The sequence below is a fragment of the Alexandromys fortis genome, unplaced genomic scaffold (assembly GCF_014885135.2).
Source record: "Alexandromys fortis isolate MF-2015 unplaced genomic scaffold, M_Fortis_MF-2015_v1.1 scaffold_8_1_9099942, whole genome shotgun sequence".
In the NCBI taxonomy this organism is placed as follows: domain Eukaryota; kingdom Metazoa; phylum Chordata; class Mammalia; order Rodentia; family Cricetidae; genus Alexandromys; species Alexandromys fortis.
Window position 1 is genome coordinate 3568942 of NW_026067898.1, and position 17262 is coordinate 3586203.

At 41.6% G+C, this 17262-nt stretch overlaps 1 protein-coding gene across 1 annotated transcript in view; it reads right to left on the reverse strand.

Annotated features, from left to right (window-relative positions):
- Window positions 1-17262, reverse strand: part of Dnajc10 (DnaJ heat shock protein family (Hsp40) member C10) — a 37508-nt gene that overhangs the window by 9802 nt on the left and 10444 nt on the right. Inside the window, exons 8-15 of the mRNA XM_050120375.1 lie at window positions 16613-16690; window positions 14987-15030; window positions 10166-10303; window positions 8553-8642; window positions 7777-7890; window positions 5884-5998; window positions 1876-2003; window positions 1550-1666 (exon numbers count right to left, since the gene is read on the reverse strand). Of these exons, the coding sequence (XP_049976332.1) occupies window positions 1550-1666; window positions 1876-2003; window positions 5884-5998; window positions 7777-7890; window positions 8553-8642; window positions 10166-10303; window positions 14987-15030; window positions 16613-16690 (824 nt within the window). The remainder of the gene's footprint in view (window positions 1-1549; window positions 1667-1875; window positions 2004-5883; window positions 5999-7776; window positions 7891-8552; window positions 8643-10165; window positions 10304-14986; window positions 15031-16612; window positions 16691-17262) is intronic.

Sequence of the window (17262 nt, forward strand, 5' to 3'; positions counted from 1 at the left end):
GTCCCCACAATCTCACTAGTTAACATTACCACACCTACCTTACAGACCTGGTAAACCAGCTGGAGGATGTGCATGAATGATGTACACGAACGAAGGCTTACGTCAGGTGAGTGTACTGTATTTTTAACCCTTACACCTTCCTTAATTGTTGATAACGCAGTTATTTGATATAAAACCAAGCGGTTCAAGATGAACTACCACTACTCATGATGATTTTGCACCTTTGGTTGGCATCTACTTTCCAAATTACATAAAGGACAAAAGATACTAATAGCTCTTTTATTTCTTTAAAACACAAACAGTTCTCTCAACTTACTTAAATTTCAAACATACTAAGATTAAGAGAATAACCTCCTAAATACCTACACATTTTCCCTTACTCGTGACTAATAGTTGTTAGTCATACTGACTTGTTGTTGACACCGTCTTCCTCGGCCCCACTCCTCGGTGTCAAATCTGCTGGTATTTAAACCTCACTACCTCTCCACTATCTTCAAGCAGAACATTGCACTGTTTTGAGTAAAGACTTTTCTATGATTTTTATCATACTTAATTGCTGCTATGTAATCTGCCCTTTTCCTTCTATATTCTACTTTTTAAGATTTTGTCTTTCTCAATGCCGGGGCTTGAACCCATGAGTTAGACATGTGAGGTAAGTGCTGCTGCCTCTGAGCCACACCCCACTGCTTATCCACATGCGGAGGGATGTGCCAGGATCCACCGCACCACTCTGAACATTGTTACTTATAAGTTTCTTCTGTCAAAGGGAAGATAGCAAAATTTTGATGTAATTTGTATTTTCTTGAATAGTGAAGCCAAACATTTACCTTCTAGTATGTATTAAGAAACAGGTTTTCGGGGGCTGGAGAGATGGCTCAGAGGTTAAGAGCATTGCCTGCTCTTCCAAAGGTCCTGAGTTCAATTCCCAGCAACCACATGGTGGCTCACAACCATCTGTAATGAGGTCTGGTGCCCTCTTTCGGTTTGCAGGCATACACAGACAGAATATTGTATACATAATATTTAAAAAAAGAAACAGGTTTTCCCTTTCTTGTCATTTTTTTCTTTAACATTTTAGTTTTTGAGTTTAAAGATTCATATTATAGAAAAGGAAATAAGCCACTATGTATTCACATAGCTATGATTACCATCCATCCACTCATGGCTACTCTTACATCATCTATACCTCTCCATGTCTGGTTCACTCTTACCCTATTCATAACAACCAGAGTATGTTTAATATACAATGTCATCACCCACGTAGACATATTGCCACTTCCACATCGTGAAAATGAGCAGTTCTTTTAAACCGGATATCACGTCTGCCCAAATCAAACTACTCAGACTGACAAGTAAAAAGAAATCCAAAGAATGAACTGCAGACTACTAAAACTCAATATGTTACAAAGGTACAAGGACTTAAAGAAAACGGAAACTTTTGGAAGTATTTTCTGACTCTTTGCCATCTACAGGTCTGTTTACAGTCCAACTACGATGACTGTTCCCTGTCGCTGCCATAACACGGCTGTGTCAGTACTGGACGTCTTACCATGCTGCAGAGCCCTTCGTGAACTGTGCAGTCCAGTGTGCCAACTCTGAGCTGGCCATAGAGCAGCGTCGATGCCTTCCGTAACTCTGGCAAAAGAGCTCGACAGGGCGGGCACCACTGGAAGAAAGGAGTGAGCATGAGCGAGAGAGGACAAGGAGGGGAAGACCTGCACTGTCTCCGCTGAGTGCCGCGGTCTGTCCCACAGCACCTTCTGCCACAGCCTCGTCCTGGGAGTGCCCGGAGGAGCAGCAGGGCCCCCAGTTCTAGACTGATGTTCCAGTTGTCGAGGGGATGGCTTTTTGAGATGACAAATAAAAACGGCTCACCGGGGCAAAGAAGTCAACAAGCCATGGTTCCTTGTCACTTGCAGGGAAGTTCTGAGGTCCAAGCGTGGTAACATGGGAATTAACACTTTCTTTGGCAAAAGCAAGTATATCGTATAGAATCTTCTTTCCTATAAATTGAGAGAAATTAAAGTATGTGGTCTCTTTGTATGTACGGAAACATTCTAATTTTAGTACTTAAAATATAAGAAACAAGAAGGCCTATGGATGACTGGCTCTGGTGGGTTCCTGTGCTCCACACTCTCTCCTCGGCTTGCTGTGCCGGGAATCCCTTCTCCTGGGCATTCTTCTGTTTCCTGGACTAAATGACAAGGCCTCTGAGGAATGCTTTCTCACCTCATAAATACAATAATCCCTTTAGTAGTCTCTTGAATTTGAAATATGTATTACAAATTGTCCGGTGGAAAAATGTACTTGATTATTTGAAACTTAATGTATCTGTTTTAGAATGGGCCACCCTCTCCCCAACCCCTATGTGTTTCTTTTTCATATTCTCAGACTTGGCAGATTGTTATCCAGTTGCCTAAATGAGACCACCCAGAGGATTCTTGCCTACTTGTTCCCCTATGATTGTGTCCACTCCATCTCTTGCCCTAGCCCTATGCCCCCTGCACTGCTACTAGTGAATGCACCCATTTTCCTACGGCTACTACAGTCACCCTTAGAAAGCAACAAATACCAAACTTAAGTGCATTCAATGTTTTGCCACAGCCTGAAGAGCATGCTCTGTGGCTTGGCAGACGACCTTTCTTAACTATGAGACTCCATTTTCCCTAAGTACCTTCTGACTTACTCTGCAGTCAAAATGAAGGTGAGCACCGAGTCAGACACACACCTACTGTCACGGTTCAACAGGCAGGACAGGTGAAACGACAGTGATGTTACTCTCCTGCCTGTTCTCTTTAGTGCTGCTTCCTGAACTGCTTCAGTTTTCTTTCTGAGCACCCCAAAAGGTCCCCATCACTGGCTCTCCTGTTTCACTCACATTAACTCATATTCACTCAGGCCTTTACCATTAACACACAACTTAACGTCTTCGTTTTTGGCTTACATTTCTCTACCGAAACCAAGGTATATACTCAATTGTGATCTACACACTCTACTTCCTGTCGACGCCTAATCCTTCCTCACTAAAAGGTCCCATTACTCCAAGTCCAATTCACTACATAAAATTAGGACAATTACTAACAAAAACTAAATTATACTGAGTTTCTAAAAGGTTTAAACCGGTCTACTGACCTCTTAGGTACCATCTAAGGTACGGCAGTCCTACCCGAAGTGACCAGGCAGCTTCTGCTGTCCCTTCTAATGTTGCCTCCTACCTACCCTGGGCAGTGACTTTTCTAAAACCAAGTATCTCCCTGTTTTCTCTTAGGATGAAATTCCAGTGCCTTTCCCCAGAAGATCAGAGATCATCTTTGTCTCAGTCTTCTCCCAACAATGACCTTTCCCATCTTTGAAGTCCTGCTGGCCTAAGATCAAGAGGGCTCTCTTCTTATCTCAAGTCTGTAAAAAACCGACTGTGTTTTATCACCTCCTCTACTGGGTAGCCATTGTCTAGACTTTACATCTTAACATGGCGATTGTTCTTTCAGGGCTTCCTCTAATCTCAGAAGATTGTTCTACCTCAGTTTCTTTGTAAGTACAATCTACACTTAACTGAAGCCCAGTTTCCTTCCAAGACAGCTCCAATGCCATTTGTGATCTCATGTGTTACTTCTGTCTTGCTTTCTCATTTTTAGGTAACTTATTCTGGGATTAGTCAGCGAGCACACTGCAGCACACAGTGAAGAACCAAGGCCTCTGGCTCCATGAAGCTTTCTGATTACCCCTTCATCTACCTTGACTGCAGTGTCACAAGAAACTAAGATGGCTGTTCCCAAATGGTTGTTATCTGGGTAAAGGATACTACTCCACACTCAAACACTTTACCTTCTGGTTCTCTTCAAGTCTCTAGAAGTTAAGTACAGCTCACATCATTTCTATTTTGTTCTAGTCTGTCTATTTTACTTGGGACACAGAGGCGCTGAGTGCAAGGTGCAGTATAGTTATTAGCAACATAAAGGGACATGCTTACAGGCTCCGTGGCTTCCTACGGTACGAGAGTAGGTCTGGAAGGGTAATTTGGGGTTTGCTAATATCTGGAGGAGCGGAAAGAGTGACTAACTCAGAGGCAGAGCCTGTGCGACAGCACAAGGACTGGAGACCTCGGTACGTTCAGGAGTCAAAAGTGGGTAAAGCCAAGATTTTCTGGGGAGGGGCAAAGGTGAGTGCCGAGGCTACAAGAACAGGCAGAAAGAGGTGTGAAAGCACCCTGTCCCTGCAACAACTCTTACAGGGTTCCTAGACATGCCTGACACAGTCCAGGGGCTGGGGACAGAACAGTGAGCAAAACAGACAATGCCATTGCTGCTACATGAGGAGCCTAACACTCATTCTCCACAAGAGTCAAACTCAGAGCAGTGGCATGAAAACAGTGTGCTGGGTGCCGAGTGCAGACCAGAGGAGGTGATGGATCTGAAACAAGGCAAAGAGAACAGAGACGGTAGGGGAACGTTTCATAGGTAACGTGTCACTCCAACTGGGCACAGAGGTATATGTAATCTTAGCACTACAGAGCTGAGGCAGGGAGACTGTAAGTTCAAGGTCAGTTTGAGCTTTAGGTACATAGAATTCAGGTCAGCATGGCTCAGAGTATAACCTACCTCGCTGTGAAGCTCTAACAGAGTTAGTCACTTGTGTGTGCCTATGTTGGGGGCAGGTTATTCAGCACTGTCAACTTCACTGGGAGCTGTGCTCTGACAGTGCTTGTCCTGTGGTCAGGGTGGTCCTGTCACATCTTTGCCCAGGGATTCTCGGCCTTCCTAATGCTGCCCTTTAATACAACTCCTTATGTCCTTGTGACCCCCAATCATCAAATTATTTTTGTTGCTACCTCATAACTGTCATTTTGCTACTGTAATGAATCATAATGTAAATACTTTTAGAGACAGAAAGCTGCTAAGTGGGTCACAACTCACTGCTTTAAGCTAAAGGACCCTACTTCTGTAATTGCTTTAAGCAGCTAAGCAGTTCATGCTCAATTCATACGCTCCCACTGACCTATGTCAAGGACAAGCCCCCTGGATCTTGTTCAGATTTACATAGTGGCCCCTGAGCGTCTGTCACGGTCTCCCTAGAGAGCTCTCCTGTCCCTATCACACTGTCATCCAAACTTCTCGAGAGCACAGCTACTGTCGTTCGAATAAGAATGGTCCCCATAGGCTCACATATTTGAATATTCAGTTTCCAACTGATGGAACTATTTGGGAAAGTCTTGGAGGTGTGTCACTAGCGGTGGGCTTTGAGGTGTCAAAAGCTCACACCAGGCCCAGTCTCTTTCTTCCTCCAACTTGTTCACATCAGATGTGAACTCTTGGGGTATCTCTAGCACTGTGACTACCAACCTGCTGCCTGCCCCTTGTCATGATGGTCATGGGCTAATGCTCTCAATTGTAAGCGAGGAAATTAAATGCTTTCTCTTCTAAGCTGCACTGGTCATGGTGTCTCTTTAGAGAAACAGAAGAGTATCTAAGCCAAGAGTTCCTGTCTTGCAACTCTATTACCTCATACTAAGAGCAGAGATAACAGGGGGAGGCTCAAGAAAGAAGCCTCTGTTGAATCAGTGTCTGTTACTCATCTAACTGCACACTGTGACTTTCCTAGTCTCACTGGGATGGGTGGTCCCCAGGTGGTGGCCTTCCTGGAGGAAATGTGTCACCACCATAAACTTTACAATTCAAAGCCTCATTCCCAGTGTGTACGGTTTCCCGCTGCAGTTCAGTCGTGAGCTCTCAGCTGTCTCTGCTGCAGGCCTGTTGCTGCCTTGTTTGCCTGCAGTGGTAGTGAACGGCCCTTTACCCCTCTGGAGTATAAGCTCAGGTAAACCCCTTCTCCTAGAAGCTGCCTTGGTCATGGTGTTTCAGCACAGCAAGAGAAAAGCACACTAACCATGATGGATCTCATACTCTTTGGTTCCTTGTCCTTTAAACACTGCTAGACAGGGCTGGAAAACGTAGAGATCAGAGCAGATGCTCGGTGCAGAGGAGCAGTCAAACCTTCCAACCTGGAAAGTAGAACACTGAATTGGATAAAACACATTTTATACAGTTTTTTTTTAAAATATCCATACAACTATCTCCAAATGACATTAGAAGTCAATGGGCTATAAAATAGAGAGACAGGAATGGTTCATTTACATTTAATACTGAGTTCAATAAAGAATGCTTCCTAGACAATTTAGAAACCTGCAAGAAATTCCCAAGAAAATGTGAATTTCTTTAAGAAAAATATTCTTGAAAAGAACATAGGGGCTATTTCATTTTGTGGTAGAGCAAAGGTAACTTTGCAAGCGAGGCACTTCAAAAATAATGCAGAAAAAGGATGTTCCAGTGTCAAAGAAAATAGCACAAATAACACAAGCAAATGATAGACTAAGGAGGGAAACATGGTATTTAAGACAAAAGAGCCATTAAAAATAATAATATTAACAATCATATGACCAGGAAGAAAAATGAACCAGGACTATGAACAGAAAGTAGAGAAGAATATGCCTCAAAAATCACATTCAGAGGCCTGGCGAGACAGCTCAATAAATAAACTGCTGCCGGACAACCACGTGGACCTGAGTTCAGTATCCAGTATCATGCTAAAAACAACACAGAGAGCTGGGTGGTGGTGGTGCGCGCCTTTAATCCCAGCACTCAGGAAGCAAATCAGAGGCAGGTGGATCTCCGTGAGAGAGGCCAGCCTGTTCTACAAAAGAGCAAGTTCCAAGACAGGCTCCAAAGCTTCAGAGAAATCTTACCTCGATAAATAAAACAAAAACCAACAGCAACAACAACAAAGAGGCCATAGCTTGAAATGCAGCAAGGAGAGGTGTATGGAGAGTTTGGAAAGAGGAAAGGGAAAGAAATAATGTAACTGTAATCTCAAAGATAAATCAAACAACAATAAAACCTGGACAGTGATTTGCACCTCTAGTCCCAGGGATGAACAGGTAGGGACAAAAGGATGGCTGGGGCTTATATCCCAAGTGGCAAATCTGAGGTTCTGTGAGACACCATTTCAGAAATGAGGTTGACAGGAATTGACATACAATGGTGACTTCTAGTTTCCACACCTAGTCATGTATATAAAAATGTATTCACCAACCATTACTATTTAGGGAATGCCACTAATAAGTATCCCTTTCATCAACACTACAACAGACTCTAAGTCACACACAGGTATTGACAACTAGTATCATATGCAGCTCCTCAGAATACAATAAAGTAAAAGTGCAATCAAGACAAACGATGGGGAACAAATATATACATGGACAATGAACAAAATAATCCATGCCTTATTTAGGAAATGTAAAAGGAAAGGAAAATGCTCTGCAGTGGGCATGGTAGCAGAGCCTACAATTCCAGGAGTCAGGAGAGAGTTCCGGGACACTACAGCTAGGTCCTATTTCCTTAAAACAAAGCAAGTGACAAGGTGAACTAACAGACCAACATCAGGGGCACAGCAGTAAGGGTCTAAGCATTAAGTCTCCACACCAAAAGAGATCAGTAAGAAAACTGAACACGCACTTCCAGGACCACAGACTCTTGTGTGGTCCAGGATGACCACGAACGTCTGACCCTCTTGCTTTGACAAGGACCACAAATCTGCACTACTGCCAGGTTTATGTACTACTGGGATCCAATTCATAGCCTCATGCGCACCGTGTGAGTGCTCTACCAACCAATTATATCCACAGACACTAAAGCTATTTGTGCAAAGAGAAAAGAATTGACAAACCTTTAGTCAAATAAGACAAAGATGCCCACAAGCTAGGCAAAGTATAGTTTTCCTTACTTGAATATGCTCATTTTTAAGCAGAGTTTTCAGTTTTTTCAATTCAGGATCATTTACATTTTCATTTTTTCCGAAATGAAAAAACACGAGCCAGCGATGATGCGCCAAACGATCCTGACGTGACAAGAAGGAACAAGGTCAGCAGAGGGCAAGGATCCAGTGTTCACTTCTCCGACATAAAATAAACACTCCATACCCTCCCTGTTAATTCAAAGTCTTCTCTAAATCAGTCACTGTTCTCTCGAGGTCAGCAGTAACAGCGCTCTAGAGTACACGGTAGGAGACAGGTCACTGGGTCAGAAAGCTTAAAGCAGGGCTGTTCTGAGAACAGAGTATGACTTTAATAACTTAAGACTTGGAAAGGGCTGGAGAAATCGTATGTCTTAGGTCTAATAAAATATTTGGTAAAGATACTAAATCCAGCGCCAAGTGACGAACAGATTAAAGGGGCCGAGTCTGCTACTGACTGCACACTGTGAACACTCTTGGAAGATGCTCCCTAATTCCAGTGAACAACAGCTGTGCTCTCAGACCGAGGCTGCTTTGTCATCTGTATCCTGCCTTGCTGGTCCTCTCAAAGCTCAGTTTCAAGGATGTAAAGATCTTTTGAATTAGAAACATTGCAATTTCTGTAATCAGAATTCTCCCAGAATTAACTAATATATAATCCTTCAAAACTGTTATTTTTGATTCTCCCTAGCAACAAATAAATTCTGTTGTTAACTTATTACAACCTGCAGGGTTGTCAGCATTTATTAGTACTGTAAAAACATCACCTCTAGTTTATTTGCTGGAAGCAGTTCGAAGTCTGGAAGATGATGTATGATTTCCATGTATATTTCCTTAGCATCCAATGAATTAAGGAACTAGAACAAATGAACCATATTGTAAACTTTCTAAGAACATTCTCATTTATTGTATTTGACATCTTATTACAACTTCTACAGGTTGAGGTGTAAGAATAAGTTTTAACAACCATGTAAATTAAACAGTTTTTAAAATTATTTCAAATGAGATTGTTTGAAAAGTACTCCATATGTTGGTAACTACTAAAGATACTGTATAATTGGACTTTTTTCAATTAAAAAATCTATTAGTATGCACGTGTGTGCACACATATCACACATGTACAGAGAGGCTAGAGGACACTGTGGAGCTGGTATGTCCCAGTGCCGTTACATAGGCTCCACACAGCAGCTTGGGTCACCAGTCACTAGCCTGTGTAGGAAGACTCTTTACTGAAATACCTTTTCAGAAAGTTAGGCTGTTTCTTTCTTTTTAAAAAATAATTAGGTAAACAAATTATGAGTCACTAATTCAATAAGTAAAATTTTCTGTGGTCATCCTCTCTGCAATCTGAAGTTAATTCTACAACATCAGGAAAACATGCTTAATTTCAGTTCTAACCACATTTTACACAATGTCCACACTTTAGTCTCTTAGGATTTTTAATATTAAAACACTTCTAATATTACATTATTTCTATCAATAAGTACCTAGAGCTGGAAAAAATGATTATGTATGTTTTAGAAAACCAAATCACATAGGTATGAATTTTTAAAAGCAAAACATACAGACAAAAATTTCTTTGAACATGCCCGGAAGTCAAGTCTCTGCTTTAAAACAAAATGTTCACAGGAGGCAAGCACTCACACCTCCTTCACCTCTGCCTGTACTTTATTTATCCTAGAGCTTGGTGTCATCAACGGAGCATATGTAGCAAAGGATGCAGAGCAAGAGAATGTACAGGGCATTAACCTATCTTTACAGCTACTCTACCATTTATGTTTAATAATTAAAACCTTACTTAACTTGAAAACTCTGCTTTCTTCTCAATTTCTTAAATGTACTTCTATATTAAAAATTATGCTAAAATTTCCCTTAAATGTATTTTTCTGTGTGTTTGCCTGAATCTATGTATGTATACGGCATGCATACCTGCTGCTAGAGCGGGTCACAAGAGGACATCAGATCCCCTGGGACTAGAGTTAGACAGTTGTGAGCCACCTTGGGTGCTGAGAACTAAACCTGGGTCCTCTAGAAGAGCAGCAATGCTCCTAAACACTGAGTCACCTTTACAATCCTGCATAAATATTCTTATATAAAATATTTTCTTGGCTAGGGAGTAGACAGCAATCTGACAATATGAGCTGGGGAAATTTGCAAGTATCGCCCTTCAAAAAGACACTTTAATACACGAGATGAACACGCAAGATTGTACAACACTGCTTATAGCCATGAACGCATATATACAAATAAGTGCATCTCAAAACAGGATGCACTAATCTAAGTATGTCATAATTAGTAGAGTATGCTCAGGAATTACTATCTGACAATGTGTGCATGTGTCCAATGACATGCAAAGAAATTTCTATAAAGTTACACATACCAACACACTGGATTTTTCTCTGTTACTCAAGGTGGCTCCGGGAGGAAAATAAGCAGTGGTACTCGCTGTGACGTCCAGACTCTTGCAGAGGCTGTCCTGGGTGTCACAGTCCACCCACCCCACGCTGACAAGGCCGTCCTGATGGGAAGTGCAAAGAAAGGAAAAAGGACAATGAGGGTCACCTTCCTGAGAGACTAAGCTTTTCTATTATAAAGTTAAAGCTCTAAAAAATAGTACTCCACACAGTATTCTAAACTTTGAATAGTAAAATGTAATTTTCTCAATAGTAAACACAAATTAAACACCAACTTTTATTTTTTTCTTTTTGGGTTTTTCAAGATAGGGTTTCTTTGTGTAGCTCTGGCTGTCCTTAAACTCAGGGATCCCCCCATCTCTGCCTCCCGACTGTTAGGATTAAAGGCCTGTGCCATCACTGCCCGGCCTCCTTTTTACACTGTTTTGTATACGAGAACTACATTTTCACAGTATTATTTTAACTAGGCTGTCCAACAGTCTCAGACTGAAACAGCCCTAACTGTGGCTTGTGTCAGCCGCATCACCACAACTGTCCTTCCGTCATCACAAGTCCCCGCCTGCCGCTGCCCGCGCTCCTGTGAAGAGCTCCAAAGTCCTACGTGGGAAGCACATTTCTCAAAATCTCACGTTACTAACAGAAACCTTTCTGGGCTAGGCAAGCTGGTAAACAGAGAGAACTGACATCTATTTAATTGGGACTCCTTAAAGACAAGAGAAAAAACACAGAAAAGAAGTACAGTAATGGCTGCCAAGGTGAAAAAAACTTAACCTATGTAATATATCACAAAGTTCAATACTGTTAAAGAAAAACAAGGAAATGGCACCTAGGTAGTGTATGTGAGCATCTGTAAGTACACTATGGACTAGGGAGACACCTAGCATACTTACAACCTTAGGTGCAGACACCTGCACCACACAGATACACAAAGATACATCCAATTTACTGCAGGGAAGACTTATGAGAACCCACACTGGACTAGCACAGATGATAGCAAATTTGCAAGAGGTAATGAGGGAATCTGCATTCACGGACTTGCCTTGTCTAAGAAGAGGGAGTCAGAGATGTCAGAGACTTGCTGTAATCTTGATGGTTTACAAATTACAAAGAAAATTAACAAGTTTTTTTTTTTTTAAGCATTTCGAGACAGGGTCTCTCTGTAACAACAGCTCTGGCTATCCTGGAATGCACTTTGTAGACTAGGCTGGCCTCGAACTCCAGAGATCTGCCTGCCTCTGCCTCCTGAGTGTTGGGACTAACGGTGTGCTCCACCACCATCTGGCCTTACTTGGATTCATATAAGACTCAAAATATAAGAAAAAGTTAGCAAAATGAAATGGAGAAATAGAAATGTCCATAATAATAGTAGGAAGTAGTATGATACTCTTACAAGAAAACTAAATCTAGACTTGCGCATCATCACTTCATACAAGCACGTGCGTGTATGCATCTTTTCAAAAGTACATGAGGATTTATAAAAGTATATTCTAGGCCATAAACATCTCAATTTAGCTTAGAAACTATGGAAAGCATGTTCATTACCCATGCTGGAATTTACATAGCCAGGAATATCACAAAGCTTCAAAAACTTAGATCTGCTTTTAGACATTAACCATACTACTAAATAATCTATAATTCAAAAAACAGTTACAGGGCTGGTGAGATGGTTTAGTGGTTAAGAGCACTGGCTGCTCTTCCGAGGGACCTGGGTTTGAATCCCAGCACCCATGGTGGCTCACAGCTGTCTGTAGCTACAGTTCCAGGGACCTGACACCCACGACAAGACACTGATGCACATAAATAAATTGAAAACAAAAAGGGAATATTTCAGGTGATAATAAAAATACTATGCAGCAAAATAGGGTATGCAGTTAAAGCTGTAATTTGTGGTAATTTATCATCTAAATATTAGGAAAAAAGTTAACTATTAGTGACATCTCAACAATTTTTGAACAAATTAAACCCTAAGAAAACAAAGGAAATAAAATGTAAAACTCAACGAAATATCTAACAAGTAGAAAACGAAAGATTCATAAAATATGATAAAACTCAAAGTCTAAACAAGAGGAAAAAAAATCAGAAAGTACAAGTAGCTATCACCAAAGATCTTCAGTCAACAAAAAAGTCACCAAACACATGAGGATGTTATATACAACTGTATATAATGCACTAAAAATGTCAATGAAAGGGCAAAGCCCTCTTTGAAAGGAAGAGATAAGCCTTTCCAACACGGTTTCAAGGACAACACTTTCCTGATGCTAACACTAGTGTTTCCTGGAGAAGAACAGAGGCCAATGGCTCTGATGACCAAAGACTATAAAACAAACAAACGAATACAAGATACAGATACTCAGATCTTGTCTTCAAACATTCTACTCTCACTGATCCGGGGGGCATGGTGTGGTGTTATTAGAGATCCCCATGCAGTTTTAAAGCAGTGCTGAAAGAATTATAGAGGGAAATAAGAAACATAGGTGTGGGGGTTTCAAAGAACATGGCCCCCAAAGGGAGTGGCTGCAGCATGAATAATTAAAAACCTAGAGCCAGAAATTGGGGTTCAACTTCAAAACCAGAAAAACAAGGCAGCCAAGCCACTAGAGTAGCCATACTTTTACCAAGGCCAGGCAACCGCAAGCTAAGCAGACTAAGCAGTCGGAGCCTCTCTCCCATTTTATATTCTCTCTAGTGCTGAAATTAAAGGCAAGAGTTCCTAGTACTAGGATTAAAGGTGAGGCACCACCATCTGAATCTGTTTCTGCATTGTTCCTTGTGCAGCCCACGGTGGCCTTGAACTCGTAGACAAACACCTGCTTCTGTCTTTCAAATCCTGGGATTAAAGGTGTGTGTTACCACTGCCTGACCTCTAGTGGCTTTAGCTTTGCCTCTGGTCTTCAAGCAAGATTTATTTATTAAAATACAAATAATATACCACTGTAAGTGGCACTATGAAGTATGTCACTGTGGGGGCAGGCTTTGAGGTCTCTTTTGCTCAAGCAGGACTTCCTATTGCCTGTAAGATGCACCACTCTCAGCTCCAGCACCACCCCTGCCTGCACGCTGCCATGTTCCCTGTACCTGCTAATAGACTGAACTTCTCAAACTGTAAGCAAACCACAATTAAGTGTTTTCCTTATAAGAATCTAAGTAAATTAAGTTGGCGATTTTAACATTAGACAAAACCATTTCTTACTATCCAAAGAACAACAGCTATCAAACGCTTGTAACAATCACGTTGCTGTCAACAACGTCAAGTACAGTCATGCTCTGCACAAGTACTCATGTGGGCAGTGGTCTCTGTTCATGCATCCGACAGTCATCCTAGAAGACTGCGAAGGAGCAACAAGATCTCTACGGCTTAGAGAAGTCACAGCTGATAAGATTTTGCCAAGCTTTCTGTAGACTTTAGTAAGCTCTGAAAAAAAAAAGTAAACCATGCACTCCCAACACAAATGGCTTTATCAGAAAGGGATGCTTATGGCAGACTCTCTGAATACAAGAACACAATTAGTAGACACGTGGACATAATACCCAAAAAAGGGTCAAGTCTTCAAGACGAGCCTTAGGCGGGTCCTTTAAGAGGGGTCTGCAGGCAGTGTTTCATAGGGCATGATGATTTCCTGCAGGCTACTTCCATCAAGACATTCCAGTGGGGCAGGATATGGAAGTGGTACAGATGACCCTTGCCCCGAGCAGGAGTAGACCAATGTATGTATTTGCTCTTTAGGTAACAGGCAGTAGGCTAAGGATAATTACTGAAGAAAAACCATGCATTTACAAAGCTGGTGTAGCCCAAGCATACAGGGTATGTAAACACTAGTGTATAATGTGGGCCCAGGACTCCAAAATCACTCACTACTCACACCCCAAGAGCAACCTTCAATCACATAAGCACATTCATGTTACATGCTCCATACAGGTCTACCAATTCCTCGCTTTCAGACTAGTTTCATCATATTCTTTCAGCATAGTAATATGCTGTACAGTTTTGTAGCCTAGAAGCAACAGGCTATCCTACAAAAGCTAGGTATGAGGCATCCTGAACACACCAGGTTTGTCTTAGTAAATTCTGTGATGCCCCACAACGGTGAAATTGCCTGGTGTACCATCTCAGGGCATTACCTAACCCTTAAGTAACAGAACGACTAAGCTACATACATATATGCATGCATGCATGCACGCACGCACGCACACACACACACACACACACGTTGGCATACATACATAAAAAAATGAAAATACAAATCAATTTAACATGCCCATCCCCAAATTAAACAGGACAGAAATGAGGCAGATACAAGCCCATAAAATTGATCTGTTATGTAGAAAAATCCTACCCAATCAACATCAGTACTCTACAGGACTTTTCCAGCTTCCACAACTGACAATCTCCCAGACCATGTGGAGTTCCAGGGCTACTCAAGGACAAGCATCATTCCCAGCATGGGAAGCAGCAGCAGCAGCAGCAGCAGCAGCAGCAGCAGCAGCAGCAGGCTAAACCCTGAGATAACGAAATCTGAAGTCTGGGGATGACAAAGCCTAGCCAACAACCGAGGAATGCACACACAACAGTAAACACGGCAGACTCAGGTGAGTCATAAGGGAAGCACACACTAACACTGACAACACAATAATTCAGAAAGACACAGCTAAAATCATGTCTACCACAAAATAAGATCACAGGTAAGTGGGATAAAGTGTTCAAGAAACCACGAGAAAAGATATCTGTTGTCAACTTCTAGCTGTGCTCTTACATGGAGACACATTGTATAGAAATGAGGGGTGCTTACCAACATGCCACTGAGCCTGAGTCTTGTCTGCGAAGTCAAACAATCTGAGGGGAAGAAATTTATGAGGCTGTTTTAGTTTTAATTCTGATGACCTCATTTGGCGCCCCCGCCATACTGTTTCTAAGGCAAGGAGCTGCACTGGTAAATATGGACAGGCCCAGCAGGCCATCTCTGTCTCACACTCAGGCTCAATCTCTTACTCCCTCCCCTTCATTTCTGAGGATTTCCACTACAGATGCAAACAGAGAGCAGGAAACACCTCTTTAGGTCTTATCCCCTTAGAAACACTCTCCTTTGGTCAGGAAATATAATCTAACAGATCTATTTGAGAAGGTATGGGCAGAATCTTCAAAGTATTATAAATCTTAATCTTAAAATGGCATTTCACGTTTTTAAAAAGACCAAATTTTATTAAATATGAATAATAGGACACAATGAGTTAAGACTTGGCGGTGGCTCGCAGCCATCCGTCCTAAGATCCTGCGCCCTCTTGTGGCGTATATGTATATATGCCTTGGAAGAAAAGGCATCGTAGCTTCTGGGGGGCTAAGATAAATGGCAGTATGTTAGAAAGTTTCTAAAGCTCATGTGTAGATAGGGAAATCAGCATTTAGCTTTGCTTGGACCTGTGCTTCTTATCCCACTGGTCTTAACCCCGGAGGTGGGGGTGTGGGATGTGTGCCGAATGACATTATTAGTTATGAAGAAGTAATGATATAAGTTTTAGGGCTGGGCTTCAACACAACATGAAGAACTGTATTAAAGGGTTGCAGCATTACGAAGGCTAAGAGCCACTGGGTTAGGCTGGTAAGAAACTCACTGCTGAGACACTAAGCTGAAGGCAATGCTTTCCTAACACAGGTCTTGAGGATGGGTGAACTGTGGCTTTTAGACCCACACTGGGATTAGGCACAACAAAGTATTTACAATGGATTAATTTTTTTTTTTTGAGACAGGGTTTCTCTGTGTAACAGCCCTGTCTGTCCCGGAACTTGTTTTGTAGACCAGGCTGGCCTCGAACACAGAGATCCACCTGCCTCTGCCTCCTGAGTGCTGGGATTAAAGGCATGTGCCACCACTGTCTGGTAGATATTTTGTAATTTTGGAAAAACTTTAAACTGATCTCATTGAACACAGTTTGCATTTTTAAAATTTGGCATGTAGGACACTCAACTTTAAATAACTTACAAAGGGGCGTGCCCTAGAAATGGGGCTGTCATCACTAAAGGCACAATCTGATGAGGTGAGCACATTTTTTATGTATTTAAGTTTCAACGACTGAATTTCTAAAAATTATTTTGGAAGCATCTGTAGTTGATATAATTAATTACTTGTGCACACTGCCCAGTTATCTTTGGCTATTTGAGAAACAATTTATCCTGAAAACTAGGCTGAAAACTCATCCACTAAACATGAAATTATACAGAAACATGTATACATCACAAATTTTATTACCCATTATATGTAAAAGGTCAAAGACGTATACATTAAGTAAATATTTGTAAATTGGTACTTAAATTGTACTGACTGATTACTGACAGAAAAAAAGAAAATCAAGCATAGTGATATAAACTATCTTCTAAATTTAGATACCAGTCTTTTTATCCTAACAAAGTGAGAAATTACCTTCTCCTTTAGAACAAAACGTGATCAGCCAGCCGATACCAGCAGCAAAAGCAGTTTCTATGGCGTTAACAAAATTCCCTTTAAAGAAAATAAAATTTCTGAGTATTTCTTACTCAATAATGAAAACATTCTTCCAAAAGTTTTTTCTTTCCAAACTTTACTTCCAATCCTCTCTATTAACAATTATTTTTAAGACATACTGATTATTTAGAAAGGTCAAACAGGTAAGTCTGTATGACCTGAGCATTGCCTATTTGGCCAGTGACATTTCCCACACAAGCCCACTCCACTCCCTGCTGTCTTAGATGTGTGCAGAATTGCTGACTTCCAAATACGCAGTCTTTCCCAAAGCCTTCCTATTCCATCTTAGGAGAAGTTAGTTACGTTTTCTGTGAAGAAGTACGTTCTAACCTCTTCTCTTCCCCTCAACAGGGTAGCTTCACACCTTGATCATTCTGTCTGCTCAATTTCTAGCCAGAAAAGTTCCTGGACTGCATTTCAGCTGTTGGCTGGCCTTGCGCTTACTGACGTAAGCTGCTGATGGCTGGGATTACTACACAGTGCTGAACAGTTCCTCACACACAGTTGGTGCTGAATGAATGAGTCACCCTCTGGCCATGCACTCTGTCTCAGATACTTTATAGCCACCC